The 23,249-nt window shown below is 38.7% G+C and overlaps 1 protein-coding gene across 1 annotated transcript in view; it reads left to right on the forward strand.

The window, feature by feature from the left end:
* ptk7b (protein tyrosine kinase 7b) overlaps nucleotides 1–23,249 on the forward strand; it is a 115,552-nt gene that overhangs the window by 68,249 nt on the left and 24,054 nt on the right. Inside the window, exon 2 of the mRNA XM_017696640.2 lies at nucleotides 14,543–14,839. Coding sequence (XP_017552129.1) covers nucleotides 14,543–14,839 — 297 coding nt within the window. The remainder of the gene's footprint in view (nucleotides 1–14,542; nucleotides 14,840–23,249) is intronic.

Consider the following 23,249-nt stretch of genomic DNA (forward strand, 5'->3'; position numbering starts at 1 on the left):
GTCATGCTAACTTGTGTTACATGCATGGGCTAAGAGTAGGATTGTTGTTGGGCGGTGTTGACCAGCATTCCCTGCTTTGAGTTCTGCCTTCATAAGATGTTCAGCTGATTTAGAAATTTCACTTTGTTTGTTCCCATGTTTAGAATTCTACATCCCCGCCCATGTTTAGCCCAAAGTTTCTCAAGGTTGTTCGCAGACACTCTAGTTACTAGATCATGCCTGCTCCAATGAGACCACAACACTACTTGCAAGCCTCTTCTGAATGTCTTAAATATACAGTTGGCCAGTGTTGTGGAAGTACTGATGATTCCTGCGATATGCTCAGAAAAATGTATCATGATGTAGTTTAATGACATAATAATATCATGTCATTCACCCCCTACTTTGAGCGTGATAAACTGATAGACTGTTTGATGAAGTTTGATGTGCTGGCTCTTTCCGCTTGGATAATGGATTGTGAATTGTTTTTCATTTTTTGTATGATTAAGATCTCTACCCCAGTCAATGTCTGAAATGTTTTAGTGATGTATTATCTTGATGCTGACTAGGTGCTTGTAACCAAATAATTAGAGCTCTACCTCAGACTCCTGTTTCATTAAAGAGCAGTAAAATGCTCTGCAAGACAGCAGGCAGCACATATCTATTATGTTAATTTTATTCTTAACAGTAGACCTGTGAGGGCCCAGAGAGAGCAGACTGAGATGGAAAAGAAACAGTGACGGGGTAGTGGTTGCTGTGGCAACTTCACTCAGCATTAACCCCCCACCTCACCACTGTTGGGCCAAGTGCTTGGTGCTCTGACCTCACAGTGCCACTACAGTGATGTCTGTCCTGGTGTCAGTGGCAGAGTGCTGTAATGAGCAGGCTGGTGCTCAGCCCTTAGGAGTGAACCAATTACTCTCGCAATAAAAAGGCTTTTAACTATTGGCATTCAGGTATTTCAGGCAGAGTTTGTGGAACAAAGCCTGGATTTGATTGTGTTGTAAATTAGCACACCTGTTAAATGAAAAACAAAGAATATCATAGTTTCACAAACATTGAAATGTTTGAACTATGTTTTGTTCTGGAGTCTTCAGTCTAAATATGCAGTAGTAATGACTAATTTGAATATTGTTGCTGTTGTAAGAAAATTCTCAAAATTTGGGTATTTATATTGATCATTTTGCATTGAAATTTCCACACAATGTAAAGGGGCAGTTGGCATTATCAAATGATGTGAAAAATTAAAAATGCATTTTTTTTTCTTATGGCTGTGACAACACTTTGCTGTGACACTTGAACTTAATATCTTAATTAATTGTTCTGTTTGTTTAGTCAGGGTGTTTCTCATTATTTTTACTGGAATTTCATATGTTGTACATATAGAGACAGTACTGCATGGGCATTGAGGAGACATCTGGAACCAAACTTTATTCTTCAAGCTCAAAAGATGACTACATTGTTTTAACTGTATTTGTGTTTGTTTGCATTTACTTGTATGATATATTTTTACAAGCAAAACATACATACTGCAAAAATATGTTTTAAATAATATGCTCAACACTTTTTCCCAGTACTGTACATGGTAATGATGATATATTTGCTTTCTACCAGTAGCTGGTTTTATCCCTTGTGTGCAGGCCATACCTGTCTTCTGTGTTCTGTGCTGGAACAAAACAGCTCTGGGGAGTTTCCGTGTTAGCACGCAACAGCTGATCCATCATTCCTTATAGAAATAATACAGAACCATGATGATTTTAACACTCAATAGAAAAGTATGTTTGCAGTGATTTGACTGTGCTCGCTACTCCAGTCAGACTTGGCTGCATGACAGATTTTCCATTTGATATTTAATCTTTTAGACAGATCTTGCTGTCATTGTCTTTTTGCCGTACACAGTATGGATGCACCAAGCATTCATTTTTAAGGACAATTCTGATTGTTTTTTTTTTTGTTTGTTTGTTTTTTTTAACCCCATACCAAGCTAAGGGTTATTACACACTTCTATAACCAAAACTCCATTACTTTGCATTGAGATTCCTGTAGATAATAATTAATAAGCTCTAGTATGTAATAAGCCTGGAATGTTAAGGGGTTAAACGTGCAGTATTTAGATATGTTTACTGTAGACGATGTATTCAGTCCTTTTCACTTAAACTTTTGCATGCAGCTGTAAATAACATTTAATGTGCTTTTTATTTGGGACTAACTGCCATTTTAAAATGGTTGCCTATTTTAATACAATTACATCAAATAAAATACTACACTGAATGTCAGAGGCACTCAGCTATTTAGGAGTCATTTATAATGTATGCTGTGACATTTAGATATAAGTGCAGCAGCAGTTCAAATACAGGGCGAGTGCACAGGATTTCCCAGTACAGAGAAATGAATGAATTTGAATCTGAACAAATACGGCTCTTGCTATTGCCTCAGCTTTGCATGGTATTGCAGTGTTAAGTTGCCAGTTTCAGTCTCTTCAGTTCCACACCTTCAGGAAAAGCTGTCTGGATGTGCAGTGTCTTATTGGTCACAGCCAGGCCGAATATGTTATTGGTGGATTGCTTGATTGACAGTCATATCATCCAGGGCTCTTTTTAGAGATGTTTTGTCCAGTGAAGTGCTTACCAACTTCTGTGATTATTAAAGGACCCATAAATGGAAAATAGGAGTTTTCTGCTTTTTGAATTAATATAATTTGGTGTACTGTGCAGACAGGTTTGGCAAAATAATATACCATTCACTCCCCAGGTGGTATCCCCGGTCTTTATAGCAAAACTAAGCCTTAAAAATAGCCTGTTTTGAATTCATTCTTTTTGTGATGTCACAAAAACAATGCATTTAAATACAGCAGTGTAGTGCTGACCATTTAGGATGAAGTTAAAAGGAATGTTTCAGCTCATTCCAGAGGCACAATACAGGGTAGCCAATCCGAACAGAGGACTGTATATCAGTATGAAAAGTTTCTTAATTTTAGGAGATAAAAAACAGTTTAGAAAATGGTTAGGTAAAAATTGTTTTGACCGTATTTGGTACATAAACTCAAACAAATAACATAAATGGACTTGGCGGGAAAATACAAGAAATATATATTCTTTAAAATCAACATTACCAACTAATGGCAACATAAAAATGAAATATGTTTCAATGGCTGCACCAGACATAAGCCAACCTGTGTGACTGACTGATTGAATTGCTGGACTCCTAGGCCTGGCCTCACATGTCTGTAGAATAAGCATACAGAATGTTCATCAGTTTTGAAATATAGTATAACTTTTGATATTAATAACGTGTATTTATGGCTTCCCAAGCTTTCCAAGCAGCTGAGACTTTCCAAAGCCTCTTATACAGTGTAAAGAGAAGAGACTTCAGTTGTATATTTACTTAATGCCAGCAGAACTGAATTTAGACCTGCTTTTTAGCTTTAACATAATAAATCTATTGTGGTTTAGGAAAGCCAGCCAGCTACAAGGGTCCATCTTCTATAAGAGTATCGTTTGTCACGTATTATTTTTATGATGTTTCACAGCCTTGAGTGTTTCTCTTGGGCCAAGATTTTTAGGTCTGGTTCTCAGTATCTCAGCTGCAGGGAGTAGAAATGTCTGGCTGCTTGGGGATCTGTAAGAGGGTTTTTTTTTTTTCTTGAGGCTTGGCCAAACTGGAGCTCTTGTGAAAAGAATTTCACGTGAGATTAAATAAGTAATGATGCTTGTGCTTGTAGAGGCTACCGCTGCTGTTTATAGTACAGGTTTAAGTCCTGTTAGCGAATGTTTCTGTCTGCATGAAGGGCCATTCTTTTATCTAATCACTGTGCTTGTGGAACAAGAAAATATAAAAATAGATTTTGGAGAGTTGGAAAAGAGCAGAGTTTAGATCAGAAATGAAAAAGCTTATTTCAGAATCAGTGAGTTGTTGTAACCCCCTTAATGGGTTTTAAATTGTTTAAAATAGTTTTGTTATTATCATTATGTGGATTTTATACATAAACAATTCACTATTCTTTGCTTGGTTCGTAACTCCTTGAATATACCAGCCTTTTTATTTATTCTAAAACTCATTATTCAGTAATCACTAAGAAACTATTATGTAAGTTCTGCAGTTATGAAAGTAAGGAGTTAAAGTGTGGCTCACATACAGGCCCTTAGGGTTTGAGGTAATAATTTAAAATCTGTTAGTGTAACTTTGGACCGATTTCTGTTAGTCAGTCTGTCATGAGATGCAGTTGAATCCAAAAGTTTGAATGCCCTGTTGTCAAATAAAACTTTGTGTTGACTTTTTTTTTAAAGGTTGACACATCCTCAAATTTCTATTTATTTGCTGAATTTAACAAAGAGTACATACAGTATAAAATATTAGTGTGTCATAACTTAAACAGAGGCCACATTTTATTTTTTATTTATTTATTTTTCCAGTGTTAAAATCAGCAAATGAACAGTAGTTGTGCAAAATTTTTGCACAAGTGATGTGCTGTTGTTCTTAGAAATAGCTCAGATACTGAATGTATTAGAATAATACTTTGTTTCCTGTTATGTTTAATGGATTTTCTGTTCTTGTACATTTGGGTACATTCATTCACATTGGCTCTGTTAATCATCCCTGGGTTTGAGAAAGGTTGTGGGGAGATGCAGCTGAAGCGTTGCTCTGGGTAATTGGAGGCTGGCAGTGCTATACGTATGATTAGCGACTGCAGCATGAGGCGCTATTTATAGTCTAGCGCTCTAAACAAAACCAAGAGTGGTAAAGGTACAGCCAACCTCTTCACTTAATAACACTCACTGACAGGCAAGCTCAGCTTTCTGATGCTGCCCTCACACACACATGCACACAGATCCACATACATGTTGAGAGAGGATGCTGAGGCTGTTAAAATAGCCTGTCACTTGGCCGTGTTGTGGTTTTCTGTTGGTGGAGAATGGAGGAGGCATGCATAGTGTACTTTATGACTGGCTGTCAAGCTGCTGCCTGTAGGTTTGATTCTACCAGTATGAATTATGTATGCGAAGCTCAGGTGTTCCAGTTTAAGTCTGTCATGGAGACTTTTATACAAAGAGAAATGCCACCAAATGCAGGTCGTGTAGCCACAATCTCTCCTCAACAGCCCTGTGTTACTTGGGTATTCTCACAAATTACCTAATTTATGCTAAATATAGGGGCTGCTAATTCCTCACTTAAGTGCTCCTTCAACGCTTACGCTCACAGGCAGTCCCTCTCCCCCCCCCCCCCCCTTTGTCTGAACCTGGAGCTGAGTGGAGTGCTAATCTCGTTAGTCAGGAATGCCAGACCAGCCCCAGTAGGCTGACGGCAATATCAAATCACTGGGACTGTAAAACTGTTAACTGTTACGTGTAATTCATGCTCTTTATGTGTTGACTTGTGGGACTGGTTGAACTGCAGGGGCCGTGCCCTGAGGTCGCTTTGTGGATGAGGTAATCACTTCATAACAGGCCACTGACTTTGAGCATGCTAATTACATCTTGCTTCTTACACATTTCAAGAAGTTGCCTGAACTGAATTGGTTTGTCAGTTTGACATTTTTATTATGTTATATTTCGCATACTTTAAAAGTCACCACTTTCAGTGTTTTATAGCTGTTTGAACATTTCTGCAAAATCTGAATACAATGAATATGAAGTATGCGAATAACAGTATTGTTATTTATTATGCATATGCATACAGTGTATAACATTTGTATTTGGCGTGTGCTACTAGTATGCTTTTCTTAATGACATTAAGAATAAGCAGTAGCATTAACATTTGTTGGGGAAAAATAAACAAGTATAGTACGTGAGTACTTAGGTACTTACACATAGAATGTATGTGTTTATGTGGGAAGAAAGGCAATATTTGTAGTGTAAATTCTAATTAGAAGCATAATTGTTTCATTAGATTATGTATCAGTCGGAATTTTTTAAAATGAAAATTGTATGAAAGATTACATTTGTATAACCATTTCATGAGGAATGACCAATAAAAATGCTTCAAAATTGCTTGTAGTAAAATCTGCATTAACATACATTAAAATGGAGCGCATTGTTTCTTCTACTGTTAAGTTACCATTACTACAGTGAAGTCATTCTTCTGCCGATTTTCCTTTTGCCCAAGTTTTATTATGATATCAAATCAGTCTCCTATCATGTCACACAGCATTAGTCGATATGAGTGAAGTCATTTGTAACTACGCTGGATCATGCGCTTCTCAGCATATGCTAACATCCTTCGTGAGCACCAGACACCGTGCTGTCTTCATTTCACATCTAGGTCAGCACTGTTCTTTTCCTTGTCTTGTTCAGTTTGAAGTGATATCCCCAGTCTAGTTTTTTAATGATTAATGTTTGACACTTATCACTGTGGGTTTTTTTTTTTTTTGTCAGATGTCTGAAGGCCTTTGAAGCCAGCTGCAATATCTCAGTGGGAGTGCGCTCTCGGGCACTGATGTAATCTACAGAATTGCTTCCTTCATGTCCAATTAAGGCTTTTTTTCCTGAGTGTAGCCTTGTGTTGGAAAAGGCACAGATGGAAAATGGAAAAAGTTTTTTGTTGTTGTTGTTTTTGTTTTTTTATAAAGAGAGACCAAATCATTTGAGTCGAGCACTTCATATCTACAGCTTAAATGGCTCAAAGTTTGTCTAATTCCCCCTCTTATTAACATTTGTGCTATCTTTGTGTCCTGGCCTTTTAAGTAGACCGTGCATATTATAAGGAGTTGAGTTTTTGATTCTATTTTTCTTCAGAGGCATTGACGTATCAGGCTGGTGCTGGCTGTTGTTGGTATTTTAGGATATAAATGACAACTTATTGTTCTAATCTTAAGCATCATAGGGAGGTTAGCTACGTAAATGAAGCAAGCAACTTCTTTTACCCATAAAGTGGAATAGCAATTGTGGACCAGGGGCATGTATCCTAGCAGTGGAGGCAGGGCAGTAGTGCTGGGGCCTGTGGTGTGGGATGACTTTGTCCTTTAATGTTTTTTGTAGAACCTCTTATTTAACTGGTTATGCAATGTTTAATTAATAATATATGTAAGCTGTTAACCCACATTACAGCAGCAGCTCACAGGAATAGTGAGTAAACAAGAACTGCTCATTGTCATATTTGGATGAATAAACAGTACTGCTGTGTTGGACTCTTATAGGGCTGCCAAATAATTCAAACAACTGATCAAATTCCTTTTTGTGGTTTATTGTGATTAATCTCTTGTATCATTTAGTCAAATTTGACCCAAATTTTTTTTCTCTTTCCTTTTGTTCCCCCATTCAAAAACAGGGTTCGCATGAACTGACCATTGCAATCACATAATTTCCACAGGCTAAACACAATCTAATGTCCAGTGAGAGCAACAGTGGCTGCATGTTTCAAACGATAAGTGCTTTTATCAGTTGATAACAGTGATAAATAGTATGCATTTCTGAGGACATTGTGGAAGTCATCCATGTTTAAAGAACTCTGTCCAACTTCATGCTTCGTTACAAAGAGCATAACTGGTCCTGTTTAATTGGATATAGTGCAGCACAGTGTGTAAAATATTACATTAATATCATGCCCAGAGTTTTTGACGACTTTTTAAATCTGGTAGTGCTAGTCCATTGCATTGTGCTGTTTTTGGTATATCGCCCACCCCTTTCGTATATATACACATATACATATATATTCACATGCATATGAGCTTGAGTGAGATCCCATTCTTAATCCACAGGGTTTAATATGATGTCGGCCCACCCTTTGCAGCTATACAGGCTTTCCACAAGGTTTAGGAGTGTGTTTATGGGAATTTTTGACCAATCTTCCAGAAGCGCATTTGTGATGTCAGACCCTGATGTTGGACGAGAAGGCCTGGCTCGCAGTTTCCACTCTAATTCATCCCAAAGGTGTCCTTTCGGGTTGCGGTCAGGACTCCACACCAAACTCACTCATCCATGTCTTTATGGACCTTGCTTTGTGCACTGGTACACAGTCACAGTCATATTGGAACAGGAAGGGGCCATCCCCAAATTGTTGCCACACACACACACACACACACACACACACACACACACACACACACACATATATATGTATGTATGTATGTATGTATGTATGTATGTATGTATGTATGTATGTCCTGACATGTTGTGCAAATGACAAACTTGAAACTTTCATGAAAATCTCTTTTGTCCAAAATCTCTTGGTGCTGAAGCATTAAGAGTTCCTTTCACTGGAACTAAGGGGCTGAGCCCAACTTCTGAAAAACAACCCCACACTATAATCCCCCCTCCACCAAACTTTACACTTGGCACAATGCAGTCACAAATACTGTTCTCCTGGCAACCACCAGACCCAGACACGTCCTTCTGATTGCTAGACGGATAAGTGTGATTCATCACTCCAGAGGACACGTCTCCACGCTTTACACCACGGCATTCAACACCTTGCATGGAAGTAGCAAGGAAATTTCACGACTGGACTTGTTGCACAGGTGGCATCCTATCACGGTACCATGCTGGAATTCACTGAGCTCCTGAGAGCGATCCATTCTTTCACTAATGTTTGTAGAAGCAGTCTGCATGCCTAGGTGCTTGGTTTTATACACCTGTGGCCATGGAAGTGATTGGAGCACCTGAATTCAATGATTTGGATGGGTGATTGAATACTTTTGGCAATATAGTGTACTATCAATTCCCCCACTATTGTATCTCTCGCTCTTAAACCGTTATGTTATGTCATGTTTGGAGGGGAACGGTAGGTTTCCTTTTTCGCTGTTTGATAGTTTACTGCTTATTGATCTATCCATAGGTTGTCCGGCATATTTTCCCGAATTACAAATATTGCCAGCATCACTGGAGTGTTTTGCTTGTAAATGATACTTCAGACTTGATGTACTTTCATCATCAACAAGTTCACAGCGCTGCATTAGCTGGAAAAATGAAGCTTTCATGAAATCCATCAATTGAACTTGCCTTTTAAACTTGTGATTGAAGAAGATTACATACGTATAGGCATAGCAACATACAGCGTGTGAACAGCTGGAGTTCAGGTTGGAAGTTTGGATGATTTGAAGGGTCAAGCTGGGTAAAAGCATAAACAGCATTAAAAGGAAATTGTAGCATTAATCATTGCTTGTGTTTGATGAAAAGTATTCAGAATGTGTACACATGTTAAATGTGCATTTATTTTTTCATCATTCTTAAGAAATGCTGGATTACAGGAATACTGCATGCACTGGATGTCCTAAAGTTTGTAGACGCCTGCTGATCCATTCATAAGAATATTGATAGGGATATTTTGTTCCCCCTTTGCTGCAGTAACAGTTTCTACTTTTCTGGGAAGGCTTTGCACTTGATGTCAGAATATCGATGTGAGAATTTGATTGCATTCAGCCACAAGAGCATTAGTGAGATCAGGTACTGATGTTGGATGATTAAATCTGGATCACAAATGCCACTCCAATGACGATGCTTTTCCATGGATATTATCCAAGTTGCATGTTTGCAAATGAATGCCTGTTTCAGCAATGGGGCACTTTAAAGTAGCTAAATACACTAACTAGAAGGTCTGGATAGTTTTGGATGCACAGGATATGTCCTTTACAGCTGTACATGGTATTTAGTAGTGTGTTCTTGTTTTTGAATTGGTTGCTCTGTAGCAAACTGGCTTCTTCAGAGAGAAATTGTTGCTGTTTGCTAAAACTCATTCAGAACTTGAATCGTGGACTCGTGGAATTGATTCATTGCAGCACACAGTGGAATGGCCAGCATTGTGTTATTGTTGCACTGCAACTAGGGGGCAGTGTTTCAGATGCTTCAGAATCATACATTATTGTTTTGCTATTGACTTTTTTTAATTCTAGAAAGGCAAAACTTTTCACACCGTGACCCTGGTGAGAGTTTGTCTTTTTTCCAGAAGAAGTGGTTGTGCCTTGTTGATGCATTCATGGAACTTATTCAAACTTTACAAAGAGGTGGTCTGTACAAAACAGCAGGATTATATGAGTGATGTTTATTTTTAGTAATACTACTGACAGCATATATATATATATATATATATATATATATATATATATATATATATATATATATATATATATATATGTGTGTGTGTGTGTGTGTGTGTGTGTGTGTGTGTGTGTGTGTTTATGTATTTTTAATTATGGATGTTACAGTATATATAGACTGAAAAGGTGATGGAATTCATTTACATGATTAATTTCCACTTGAAAAATATACAGTACAAAAGTAAATTAAACTGTAACACAAACTTTTGTTGACTTGTATTATTGTAAATGTCAATTTGTATTTACTTGATTCATTAGTATGAAATTCAATGCATCACTTTTTCATAGTAGTGTTGCTGTTGCTGTGGCCGGTTTGGAGCAGTACTGATATAATATTGTTGGGTCCAGTGGGGATTGGTGCTTTGACCACCACTCTGACACCTTATCTAGCAGATAGAAGAACCTGCCTTTATATAGCAACCCTGCTATTACAGCCACCTGCGCCCTACTGAGCCTCATGGGGAATCAGTCTGTCTTTTATCCCCCCCCCCCCCCCCCCCCCCCCCCCCCCCCCCCTCTCTCTCTCTCTCTCTCTCTCTCTCTCTCTCTCTCTCTCTCTCTCTCTCTCTCTCTCTCTCTCTCTCTCTCTCTCTCTCTCTCTCTCTCTCTCTCTCTCTCTCTCTCTCTCTCTCTCTCCCCCTCCCTCTACCGCTCCCTCTCTCCCTCCCCCTCTTTCTCTCCGTAACACACACACTATAATGAAATGGAAATACTAGTGTTGGTGTGTTAATTGTATTCTTGTGATCTTTGAAATATCATCTATATTTTCACTACTCAGAAGTTTCACCCCTTGTTTTAACTACACACTGCAGTAGTGCATTCTGAACGGCACCAATGCGTTTAGTGTTTGCAAAATAATTAATCTATCAAGAAATGTCTCTGCAAATCTTTGCATCTCTATAATATACTATGTATATTATAGAGTATACAACCTCTCAAAAGTTTGGAATCACTCATCATTGATACTCAATAGTAACTTATACAGCTAAAATAGACACCAAAACATTTAACTGATGCTTTATTTATAATGTACAGCATTGTGGGGACAAAATAGTTATAAAAAAAAAAGCAAATATTATTAAATATGCAGATCATTATTGGTATGCGGATCAGCACCTCCAAATCTGAGTCCATGGTCTTAGCCCGGAAAAGGGTGGCATGCCCACTCCAGGTAAGGGGAAATGACTTGCCCTAGGTGGAGGATCTCGAGGTCTTGTTCATGAGTGATGGGAGGAGGGATCGTGAGATCGGCCACAGGCTGGTCCAGGCGGCAGCAGTAAAACAAGCGGCGGAAATGAGCTTTCTTCGCAGGGTGGCGGGCTACACTCTATTTAGGAGGAGTTCGAAGTAGAGCCACTACTCCTCCGCATTGAGAGGAGCCAGCTGAGGTGGTTCGGGCATCTGATTCAAATGCCCCTTGGACGCCTCCCGGTGGGGGAGTACCAGGCATGGCCTACCAGGATAAGGTCCTGGGGTTGTCCAAGTGGGATTACATCTCCAAGTTTGCCTGAGAGCGGCTTGGGGTCCCTGCAAATGAGCTGGAGGAAGTTGCGGGGGACAGGGTCACCTGGGATTCTCTGCTCTCCCAACTGCTACCGCGACCCTATCTGGATTAAGTGGTTAACGACGATGATAATGACGATGATGATGATGACGACATTATTAAATATATTTCCTCTCCAGAAATGATTATGAATAGCTATTTGATCAGCAAGTTTTGATCACTGCTTTTTGAATATAAGGCATTAGGAGTGGGAATTTCCAGGCACCTCACCATTTGATTACGATTCAGAGGGCTGCTATGCTATTATAAAATGATTATTGATGCATCTTGATGCATCTGTTCTTTTTTTACATACAGGATTTCTATTTTCTACTATCTGAGAACTCTGTAGTTTTAAAGCAAAGTAGCTGTAATGATCAATAATGAATTTACTTCCAATATGTTTTATTAATAAATCAAATGGAAGTGATGTGGTGAGTGAACTGGAAGGCTCTCGTTCACTACTCTTGTTTGGACAAAAAATTTGCAAAGATGAAGTCAGCTTCTCTTTCGAATTGTCCTGTTCCAACTTAAATGGTGCCACATTTACATTCTGGCACTTCAGGCAGAATTTAAGGTGGAACGGGAAAAGTTGGAGAATAAGAAACTTCAGTCTCATTAAACAGCAGAACGATGAGACATTTTACAACTCTTGTACTTTTAAGGAAACTTTTCTTGTCAGAAATGTAAGGAAAGCGGCTGTAGCTAAAGCTTAAAGCAGAGCAAAGTAAGTGCGTTTTTGCTCATAGTTTTTTTAGACTAAACTAAGATATTAGCACACACTAAGACATACTGGGCATTAAATGTTGTGGCTCCTGAGGTGGTTTGATTTTTGTTGAAAAGACAAAGTGGCACTTCTTAACATTTGGGTTGTGACTCCTGACCTAAACTAGCTTTTGATGCAGAGGGTGCCAGTCAGATTTCTCGCTCATCCAGTAGTGTTTTTGTTGTGTGCTGCCACAGACTGTCCAGGCGCTGCACTTACCCACGACCAAATTCCATCTTTTGCGTTCCATCAACGTTACGTTATAAATTAAAATTTAGAAAACTGATTTGCCAATCAATTCAGAATCGTTCACGTCCGCATTACGATGCATCTAAGAATTGATTTTTTTTCCTACGCCTCTGTAAGGCATTCTGCATGACAGTTCTTTTATAAATATCAGTGCTGTACGCTTATTATGTTATATATTATTCAAGACAGCAGTTTCAGACTTTTCTGTGGTAGTGTAAGCAAAATGTTTCCTTTTAAATATAACCACTGACAACCTGAGTTTGCATGTTTGCAGCAGTGAAGTAATGATTTGCTTTTGAAACGAGTTCTTGGTGCAAAGGTTATTTAGCAAAGACGATTGAAAATTTCCAGTTGATAACCTCTACAGCAGCCTGCATTTTCACTGTGATACATTAGTGACAAAAAGCAGTTATGGTCACAAGACTCTGTCACGATACCTGTAGATTCTGGTTTAGGAACAGGTTGATGTGGACTGTGTTGTGTGTCTGTTGTGCAGATGTGTACCAAACAGCTCATGTTTCCCATGAAGGAGAACAACCTGACACTGCTTACTAGGTGATTTTAGTCTGTTTATATGTGAGATTGTGTGTGTGTGTGTGTACTGGTGGGGAGGGGGGGGGGGGGGGGGCGTGTTTCAGAGAGACTGTGGATCAGATCTGACAGAGATTCAGGGTTTCTATTACTGAAATGTGGGGAAGGAAAACGTTGTAGAACGCTATATAGTCTTAAAATAGTGAAGAATTTTGTGTGTTATTTGATTCTTAGTTAGCAACTACAATGTGGGAGGCTTTGTTTGTTGGTAGGTATTTTGTTAATCAGTGTATGATTTTAGCTAAAGGTTCTTGCAAAAATTTACTATTGACTGTCAAATTAACAACAGTGTTGGTTATTTCGAGGGATTCTGGTCTCTTCGCATTTCCTTGGTTGGATTTGAGTTTCATGGGACTGTACAGGAAGATACTGACATCAGACCAATCAGAATTAGGACAGATTCTTCGTCAGTGGCCATCCACACATATCAGAGTCCCTTAGTACTGACCAGCTTCCAGTGAGTTTGCGTGCGAACAAGACAAAGAAAAAAAAAAGTCTAGTTTGTACAAAAGATCAGTTCCACTATTTCAAACACTTAAAACTGGGCTTTGAAGTGCGGCTTGTTTATGTCTTTCTGTCTCTCTTTCTAAGCCTCCCCCTCTCTCTCTTCTGTCACTGGACATCTGAGCTGCCTGGGCACAGTATGCAAGTACAAATTAAGTATTTTCTCAGTAATTTGCTGGTTAATCTGACTTGGCTGAAAATGCTCATGTTGCTTGAATGATTTTTCATCTATCATAGAAACCAAGCCACAGTACTATACTTTAGCAAATGCTAACAGTGTTACTTGCATTCTTACTTGCATTAGTTACTCACCTCCGTGGTTACGGCAGTCACTCCACATTGACTTCTGCCACGAAATAAAAGTTTTAAATCTCAAAATGAAAAAAGTCTGCCATTTACATTGCTGTGGCCACACCATTGTCATTCACTGTGCAGTCTGAAACACCCACACAGTCCTTATCAGGCAGAGAGGTTGTTTTTCCAGATTTCCACCCCATTTGAAACATTTCCTAGGATTATTTTTAAATCAAAGTTTGGTTAATGGCGCTCACAAATCTTTAAGATCGCTGACATGATCATCTCTCTAAACTGTAATGTTGATAGAGCTCCTCTTGTTACTTTGTGTCTTTATCATTTTATTTCCCTAAGGATGTTTGTAGCAGCAGAGACAGATTGCTGAGCAAATAAATCAAACTGTGTTTAATTGTTTTTAATTTCTCTCTCTCTCTCTCTCTCTCTCTCTCTCTCTCTCTCTCTCTCTCTCTGTCTCTCTCTCTCTCTCTCTGTCTGTCTCTCTCTCTCTCTCTCTGTCTCTCTCTCTCTCTCTCTCTCTCTCTCTCTCTCTCTCTCTCTCTCTCTCTCTCTCTCTCTCTGTCTCTCTCAGTGCTATATGTGCAGACCTCATCTCTGCAGTTTTCCAAAGAGCCTAAGTCTCAGGATGCTCTGCATGGCCGCAGCGCGATGCTGCGCTGTGAAGTCAGTGAGGCGGGGGGTGTGAGTTACTCTTGGCTGCTGAATGGTCAGCCTGTGATGCACTCCGAGCGGCGCTTCCGAGAAGGCAGCAACCTCAAGTTCACTGCTGTGGACCGGCACCTGGACACTGGCAACTTCCAATGTGTGGCCATGAGTGTGGCCAGTGGAGAGGTGGCCACCTCCCCCAATGCCTCCTTCAACATCAAGTGTGAGTGGATATATCGTTTTCTACAGGTTTCCTTTAAGGGGGTCGTTTCATGGAAAATTGTCCGTGCTCTTTTGACATTTAATGTAAACACTCTTTCACACTCTCGTCTCTCTCTCTCTCTCTCTCTCTCTCATATATATTCATATATATATATATATATATATATATATATATATATATATATATATATATATATTCATATATTCATATATATATATATATATATATATATATATATATATATATATATATATATATATATGAACACAACTACAGGGCAGCCAATCTGACCAGAGATTGTTTACATACATCAGTCTTAAAAGAACAGTACCAAAAACCTCATGCATAATTCTAAGGGATAAAGACAAGTTCTGAAATGATCTATGATTGTTTTTGGTATATAAAATATAGATGAACACATTTCAAGTGGACTTGGAAAATAGGATGCACAGCATCTAGTCTGTTTCTAAGAAATAAGTCAAACCACTCATTTTCATCTTGGGGACTCCTTTTTGTTTTCCTTTCTACTCTGTCTTACATAAACCTCAGCACATAGAGCTTTCTCAAATAGCATTATGTGCCCTGTTGTCACGTTTAAAAATTGAATAGATGTGCCACCCAGCTCCTTTTCTCATTTCTTTGCATTGTGTAACAGTCTGTCCTCCCACATACTATGAAAAGGCCTTTGTGTGTGAAATTACCATGGAGGGTAATCTTGCTCGCAGCCGTATAATTATTCCTGTCTAGATGATCACTGTCCTTGCCTTTACATTTGATTTCACATGTTCTTCATTCTCCCAAGTCTTTTGTACCTTTTCAAAAGCACTTTCCGCTCAGAGGCTTCATTTTGGGTTCTCTCACGTAATCAAAACCATCAGAGCCCACTTGTGTTTCACAAGTGACTAAAACCAAAGCTCCCTGTTCCCCTCAAGTCTTAAATGACAGCCTTGTTTTTTCCATGGACGGGACACTCTCCTTTTGCTTCTTGGTGTTTTTGACAAGTTAATGTCTTGGCTCAGACAAGCTAAGCTAAAGTTATTTTGTGTTGTTGTCAGAAGGAGTGAGGTCTTCATATTGAGGACTTACAAAGCTTTTTACTCCTACTGTAATGATTTAAATACGTACCTGGAACCACCATTACAGTGTTTGTTGCTTTCAGTGCCAGAGGCCAAAGCGCTTTCCGCTTGTAAAACATGCCACTCACAAAGGTTGCTAATTCAGTGAGAAAGCGAAACTAGGTCTGTGGTAGGTGTATGACTTAAAAACACTATGGAGTTTTTGGGCTGTTACTCTGAATGTTTCTCAGTTTGACCTCAGATCATCACTGGGTACTACAAATTAATGTATTTTCCTTTTCATTCTTTTCACCCATGATTTCTGAAAGAAAGGTAGGTCTAATAGAATCTAGTTCTTGTCATAGTGCTTGTGCTTATTTGTCACTCATACGTAGTCTAGTAGTGGGTGATATATCTGTTCATCTGGTATAGCAGTTCAATTCTTTTTAAGTTATTAGTTTTGTCATTGGCGTTACACTAGTGTGCAAGTAAATGCAGGCAGAACACACAGATTCCCTCACTTCTCATGTAATGAGTTGCACCCTGAGGTTAGTCCAGTTTATTGTTAAAGGAGCAGACATCAAATTCTAATGAGTTAAGGGGGGAATGGAAAAATAGCCAGTCTCTTGGGGCCTTGGGGTAAGGCATTAGCCATTAGCCTAACATGATGGTATTCTGACATTCTGAAATTGTACTGCTTTGTCAAAATGTCCTACCGTATCACACATTTATGGGTAGCTCCCTACATAAAACATATTATATATTACATAAAACAAAAATATATAGAATATTTTGATAGCTTATATCACCTCTTCAAGAAATCCTGCCAGCATTAAAACCACAAGGCTGAAGTCAGCTTCCTGTTCGTCAGATTCTCATTTGAATTTTTCCATTCCATCTTAAATGGTTCAGCAGTCATTATTATAATGCCTCAGTGCCAGAATGTAACTGGTGCACCTTTTACAGTGGAACAGGAACATTCAAACAAGAAGCTGGAAAATGTTCTTATCAGAAAATGTTACCAGAATTAAAATAATAGTTAGGGTATTTTTATCCTAAATCACCTTATCAGGGGGTAAGAAGCAATATTAAACTTAGTCTGTACTGAATTAAACATACGTATGAGATAGAAGACTTAGAAGTAACATTTAGCACTGCACTCAAAGAAGCCGCTATGGGCATACACTCTCCTTTATCTAGTTAAGGTTGGAGAGCAATATTGGCAGCTGTCTGTACTTTGTTCAGTTATGTTTTTGCTATTTCCACCAATAAAAATATTTTAGATTTACTTTACTTGGTAAATATTAGTGTTGCATTATAGAGAAACTTACTGACTGATTAATTTACAGCAGTGATTATTAGAACCAGGTGTCTGTGACTTAAATATAGAAATATAGCCTTTTTATTTTCAGTCCAAAATGAATAGTGGAGCTGCACATGTCTTCTACTCCTTTGATTATAGTAAAATCAAAGCATTAGTATTTTTTTCAGGTACAAAAGTATTACATCAACACCATATATACATGAAAGAATTTTTCAGCAAATTACATTTTAAGCCAAGGCCTTGTAACAAAACTCATAAAACAAACAAAAAAAAATCATAAAACAGTGCCTCAGTCACCAGACACAGTATTCATAACAGCTTTTGTTTAAAAACTTTGAGACATTAAATTCTGCTGACGTCCGGTTCCTATCAGCTTCACTGTTGATTCAGAATGACGCATTTTTCATCAATCCACTCTATTTGCATCTTGACAATTTAATTTATGCAGGAATTTTGACGAATCAGTGGAATTTCCCTTTAAGTAAGCCATGGAAATGTGATTTGTAATATATATTTATGCATTGGTGGCTTGAAAGATTCTGCGGAGAGCAGCTGGAGTAAACACAAGAGATGAGACAAGCTCTTCTTCCATAAACGAGTGTGAATTCGTCTACAAGAGTGAAAGTAAGTGGAAGAAACAATTTAGCATGTGTCTGTGGTCCATCAGTCTGAAGCTGCAGCTGAGTTCTTCCTGACTGATGCCTCTCCATGAGCAGGGTTTGGCATCCGATGCTAGCCTGAGTTTTCATTAGTGAAGGGTAGTGGCTTTCCCGGCAGGACCTTATTATTGCTTTTGGAACCCCAGATCTGACCTGAAGAAACAGTCAGAGCTCTATGTCAAGCAATTAATTGCGATTTATAGTCATAATAAAAAATGTTGAATGTTTAAATGGAGGCGTAATGACCCGTATACACAAGAGAGGATCCTGTAGTTCTGCAGCCTTTATGAAAACATTCTTATTTTTTCTTTCTGCAGCATGAAAGGGCTCCTGTTAAGTTGTTTTCCACTCATAATCTACTGCCTTGACATACTAAAAGCAGAAAAGCTTTATTGCGATTAATAGCTGGTTGTCTGCTGGTTCTGGCTGAAATCCAACAAGTGTGTCTGTATGTTTGTGTGCCTATGTATGCTTTAGTCTGTCATTTGAGACGCATTGATGAGCCTGATAGCTCCTGTGCTGAGAGAATTCAAGCATCCGCTCCAGAGGGCAGATTGCATGCTAGCAGACCAGTCACATCACACAATCTCTCTCACACTCTATGACATACAGATTAGCACAGTTCTCTCGGTTTGATCTGTTTGGTCTGCTGGTCTGTATTCAAGTGGACATGCTTTTTGCGTTTGCATAGAGAGAAGATTCTTCAGGCTTGACTGTACAAAGCCTGACAAAGCATTTTTGGAAATTCCCTGATTGCCCACTGCCGTAACTGACTTTCAGTTGTTCATAACTTCTGTAAAAATTCATTCACTGAGTTGTAAACAAAGTCAGAGTGCTTTGATGTGAAATGTTTAATTGTAGAGAAATTTACCAGCTCAGATTCTTTACAGTGGTGGTGATTGGAACCAGATGTTGCAATGTCAATGAGGTTCTTTAGAATGCTGAGTTTCACATCAAACCACACCGAATGACTTTGTTTACCTCTCGACCATTTAATCACACAGAACATTTGAAAATTTGGTGGAATTACCCTTTAAAACGAGCATCAGTACAGTGTTTTAGGGCTACTATTAAAAAAATAAAAATAATTGACTTTGAGAATGAAGTTGTAATATTTTGAGAAAATATAACTTGGAATTGACTTCAAGTGCTTTTCATGAGAGCTCATTTCCAGCAGGTTCGAGATGGTGTTAGACATTCACAACTGGGTTTATCTCAAAGCCAGAGAAACCCAGACGGAGAGGAGAGGAAAGAAGGGGAAGAGGAAAGGAGAGGAGGGGGCTAAAGGAGAGAAGATTAGAGAAGAGGAGAGGAGAAAAGAGTGCTAAAGGAGAGGAGAAAAGAGAAAGGGTAAAGGAGAGGAGAGGGAAGAAGAGAGGAGATCACAGGAGAGGAGAGAAGAGAAAAAAGGGGGTAGAAAAGAAGCGAGAAGGAGAGAGATGGGTATAGAAAAAGAGAGGAGGGAAGGAAAAAGAAAATAAAGATGCAAGTAAAAATATGATGGTATTTTTTAGAATAAATATATTTAATATTTAAAGAATAAAGGGGGCTAATTGTTGGGGGGCTGTAACAACACATTGGGTCCTCAGCTGCTGTAGTGGCAACAAAGATGCTGAGCACGGCAGAGATCCACGCCTTCGGAATCATTTTGATTATCATTCTGACAAACTACATGCCCTCTTCGAATGGGACGGAGATGTAACCAGCCTTGAAGACCACTGTCTGCGAGTTCTCCTTCAAGAACAGACACACTTTCCTCCAAATCCGTGTGGTTCTGTTTTTCTAAGTAAACACAGTTTCTTGCACAGCCGTTTCAGCTGGTGCTGATGTACCTGGAATGTATTTGTTTATTGTTGTATAACTCTGCCAGCACTTCATTTTAACACGAGGAAATTGCTGGCTTCCATCTGCAAACCATTTGGTCATAATCTTGAGACTTTTCCTGGCAATATCCTACTTTAATGTCATAATTCTAAAAGTCTATTATTTTTAACATTTAACACTGGCCCAAAACGCCACCATACATAGTAAAGGGGGTCGTGAAAGACGTTAAGACTCCCTGCTGTAGAGGAGGTCTTAAACTACTTTCACTTAGAAAATTAAAAAAACATGTCATTTGACCTGGGGTGCCCAGTACATCTGCGTATGACTGTAGGCAAGTCATGCCACAACAAGCATGTTAGCATGCTAGCACCTCCCTAAAAAATACATGTAAGTCTACATCTAATTATGTCTGCACTAGAACACGATGCTAGAGCACGGCACTGAGAACCAAAAGCCATGAAGTTAGCAGTGTGACGCTTTTTAGCTGATATTACAGCAAATAGGATTACCACAGAGAGAAATCCAAGGGCTTGCTTGAACAAGCACAGATCATATCTACATGTGTGTTTAAAGCAGTCAAACTCAATAGCTGAATAAATGCATTCAGGAATGAAATGAATTTATTTTCAAACACTTCAAGTGATACTGACATATTGAGGTTAAGTGAGCGGGTCGGAATTAGCACCGACAAGTCTTGACAGAAATACCCACCGTGTCAGGAAGGGAAAATATCTGAAAGTGACAAAAATTAAAAGATGTTTATATCATCTAGATTTACCTCCAGGTTAGTGAACATTCAGCCCAATGAAAGAGACTTTGGAAAGTGCTGTCTAGCAGGCATGTGTGGTATATGCTAAGCTAAGCTTCCCCTCAGCATGCTAAGCGTTAGCTGGGACCTCTAGACGGCCTTTTTCTATTTACATCTTATTGATCCAATAGGCTTCAATTAAGCCGGTCTTGCATACACTGCGCATACTAATCTCACACAACAGTGAAGCCGACAAATTTCTGACATTCTTTCTTATGGAGGTTATATTAAGAGTGTTTCCCAGTGTGCAAACCGCAAGTGTTTGAGTGCAGTGTTTGATAGCGTGAGTGTGGTGTGTGTATGTCTCCCAGTAAAGGGGGATTTGTCTGAAGGTTTTTGGGCAATTTGATAGCGCCTTATACACTCCATCTGGGGGTTTTAGGGGTAATTTAATACAAATGCAGGTATATAATGGTCGTCTGGAGTTTTTATTTGTAGAAATCCCCTTGAGTGTCTGATAAGGAAAATTTACTATCTCACATGTAACTAAGCACACTGCATGAAGGATGCAGATGTGATGAGTGGAGTACACACACAGCGTCTTCAATTCCGCTCTGTCTGTGTGGAACAATGCTCTCCTATTCCATTTAAACACTGTGCATACCCCTTCTGTTTATAGGAGACCACCAGCATGTGAAGTGAAGAGCCTTTTACTCTCTTCTTTATAAGGTGTCTTCACATATAGTTCTTTTTAAATGAAGTAAACACAGCTCTGTAAAGTGAAGCAAAAAGGGAACCAGCTGCAAATGACCTCAGTGCTTTTGTGTTCAGTGTAAGCAAACTTTAAAGGGGACTCTTTAGTAGTAATGAGATCTCAGACCATTTGTTTACACCAGACCTTCTTTAGAAATTCTAAGTAACAGAGAATTATGGGCAGTGTGGTTCAAGTTCATCATACAACAGATCTGAGTGGTTGAGCTGCGTTCAAACACATTGTAAAATACTCTAATTGTACTATTGTAATAAACCATTTTATGTTTTATCCTATGTAATATATTTTTGTCATTATTTTATAAAAGTATTAAGCTGTTCAGGTCTTCATTATTGTGATTTCAGTTTGAGTAGAGGTTTTAATTCACTGTGTGTGCGTGTGCGTGTGCGCGTGCGTGTGCGTGTGTGTGCGCGTCACCCTCATTGAACCACTATGCTTATTGCTTTAACATTTGCTGTCACTTTTCACAAACACATGGGCAGCCATTCTCCTGTGTAGCATGCTATTCATTTTGCCTTGAGGTTTCTTAACCATAATGGTCTAATACAAAGTGGACCATCTTCTCAAATTAGAAAAAGTTAAACCATCATTTTACAATATGCTGGATATAGTGAACTGGTTATCCCTGTTACAGTTGCCTAAAAGGTTAATAGTCTTTCTTTAACAGTGGAAACGGAAGTTTAGAACAGAAGTTATGCTGAATTTAGGACAGAATTGCACAAACTTTGTTCGGATGCTTCTGTTTTCTTATCTGGATTTAGGATAACATAATGAAGTTAGACACTGTTCTTCTGTAATAGTTACTGTCCTAATTTCAGTCCTAACTGAAGTTGTCATAGCGACTAAACAGATACTCAGTGTCACCCTGAAAGAGCTGCCCACCTAAAAAAAAAAAAAAACAACTTACAATCTCCCCTTCTCTGTCAAAGGATTGCTCTGCTTCATTTGCATAATCCCATAATCCTCTAGCATCTTTATCTTTAGTGATCTGACAGCATCACTCATAATGCATTCTCTCAGCTCACTCTTCAGCTTTCTATTTGTCTCCCTCTCCCTCTCTCACTCTCTTGTATCTCTCTTCTCTGTCTATCTCAACCTCTGTCTCCCTCCTTCTCTCTCTCTCTCCCCTGATTCTGTCGCACTCAGTTAGCTCTGACATGCCAGGCTTTCTTCTGAACAATAGCAGACGCGTTTCAGCAGTCTTTCCCATTCAATGCCCCTCGTTCCCTGACACCATTGTTCACAAGTTTCTAATGAAATTACACAGCCTGGGATGTCAGATCAATCTGCAGTAGGCTTGAGTCACTGATCTCTTCCCTTCTAATTTTTTCTCTTCTCTTCTAATTTCTTCTCTTCTCATTTTTCCTTTTTCTCTTTTCTTCTCATTTTTCCTCTTCTCTTTTTTCTCTTCTCTTTTCCTCTCTTCTCATTTTTTTCTCTTCTCTTTTTTCTCTCTTCTCTTTTTCTCTTCTCTTCTCATTTTGTCTCTTCTCTTCTTGATTCATTTTTTTCTCTTCTCTTCTCATTTTCCCTCTTCTCTTTTTTTCTCTTCTCATTTTTTCTCATCTCTTCTCATTTTTTCTCATCTCTTATTTTTTTCTCTTCTCTTCTCATTTTTTCTCTTCTCTTCTTAATTTTTCTCTTCTCATTTTTCTCATCTCATTTTTTTCTCTTCTCCTCATTTTTCTCTTCTCTTCTGTTCTCATTTTTTCTCTTCTGTTTTCTGCTTTTCTCTTCTGTTTTCTTCTCTTCTCCTCATTTTTTCTCTCCTCTTCTCATTTTTTTTTCCACATTTTTTTCTCTTCTCTTCTTGACTCATTTTTCCTCTTCTTTTCTCTTCTCAACTCATTTTTCCTCTTCTCTCATCTTGGCTTTTCTCCTTTTTCCTCTTCTCTTCTTGTATCTGTTCTTCTCCTTGTTCTGTTCTATTTTCTTCTCTTTCTGTTCTCGTCTCATATCTATTCTTCTCCTTGTTCTGTTCTCTTCTCTCCCCTGTTTGTCTGGTTTCTTCTCTTCTTTTCTCTTCAC

Source organism: Pygocentrus nattereri, chromosome 5 (genome assembly GCF_015220715.1).
Source record: "Pygocentrus nattereri isolate fPygNat1 chromosome 5, fPygNat1.pri, whole genome shotgun sequence".
NCBI lineage: Eukaryota > Metazoa > Chordata > Actinopteri > Characiformes > Serrasalmidae > Pygocentrus > Pygocentrus nattereri.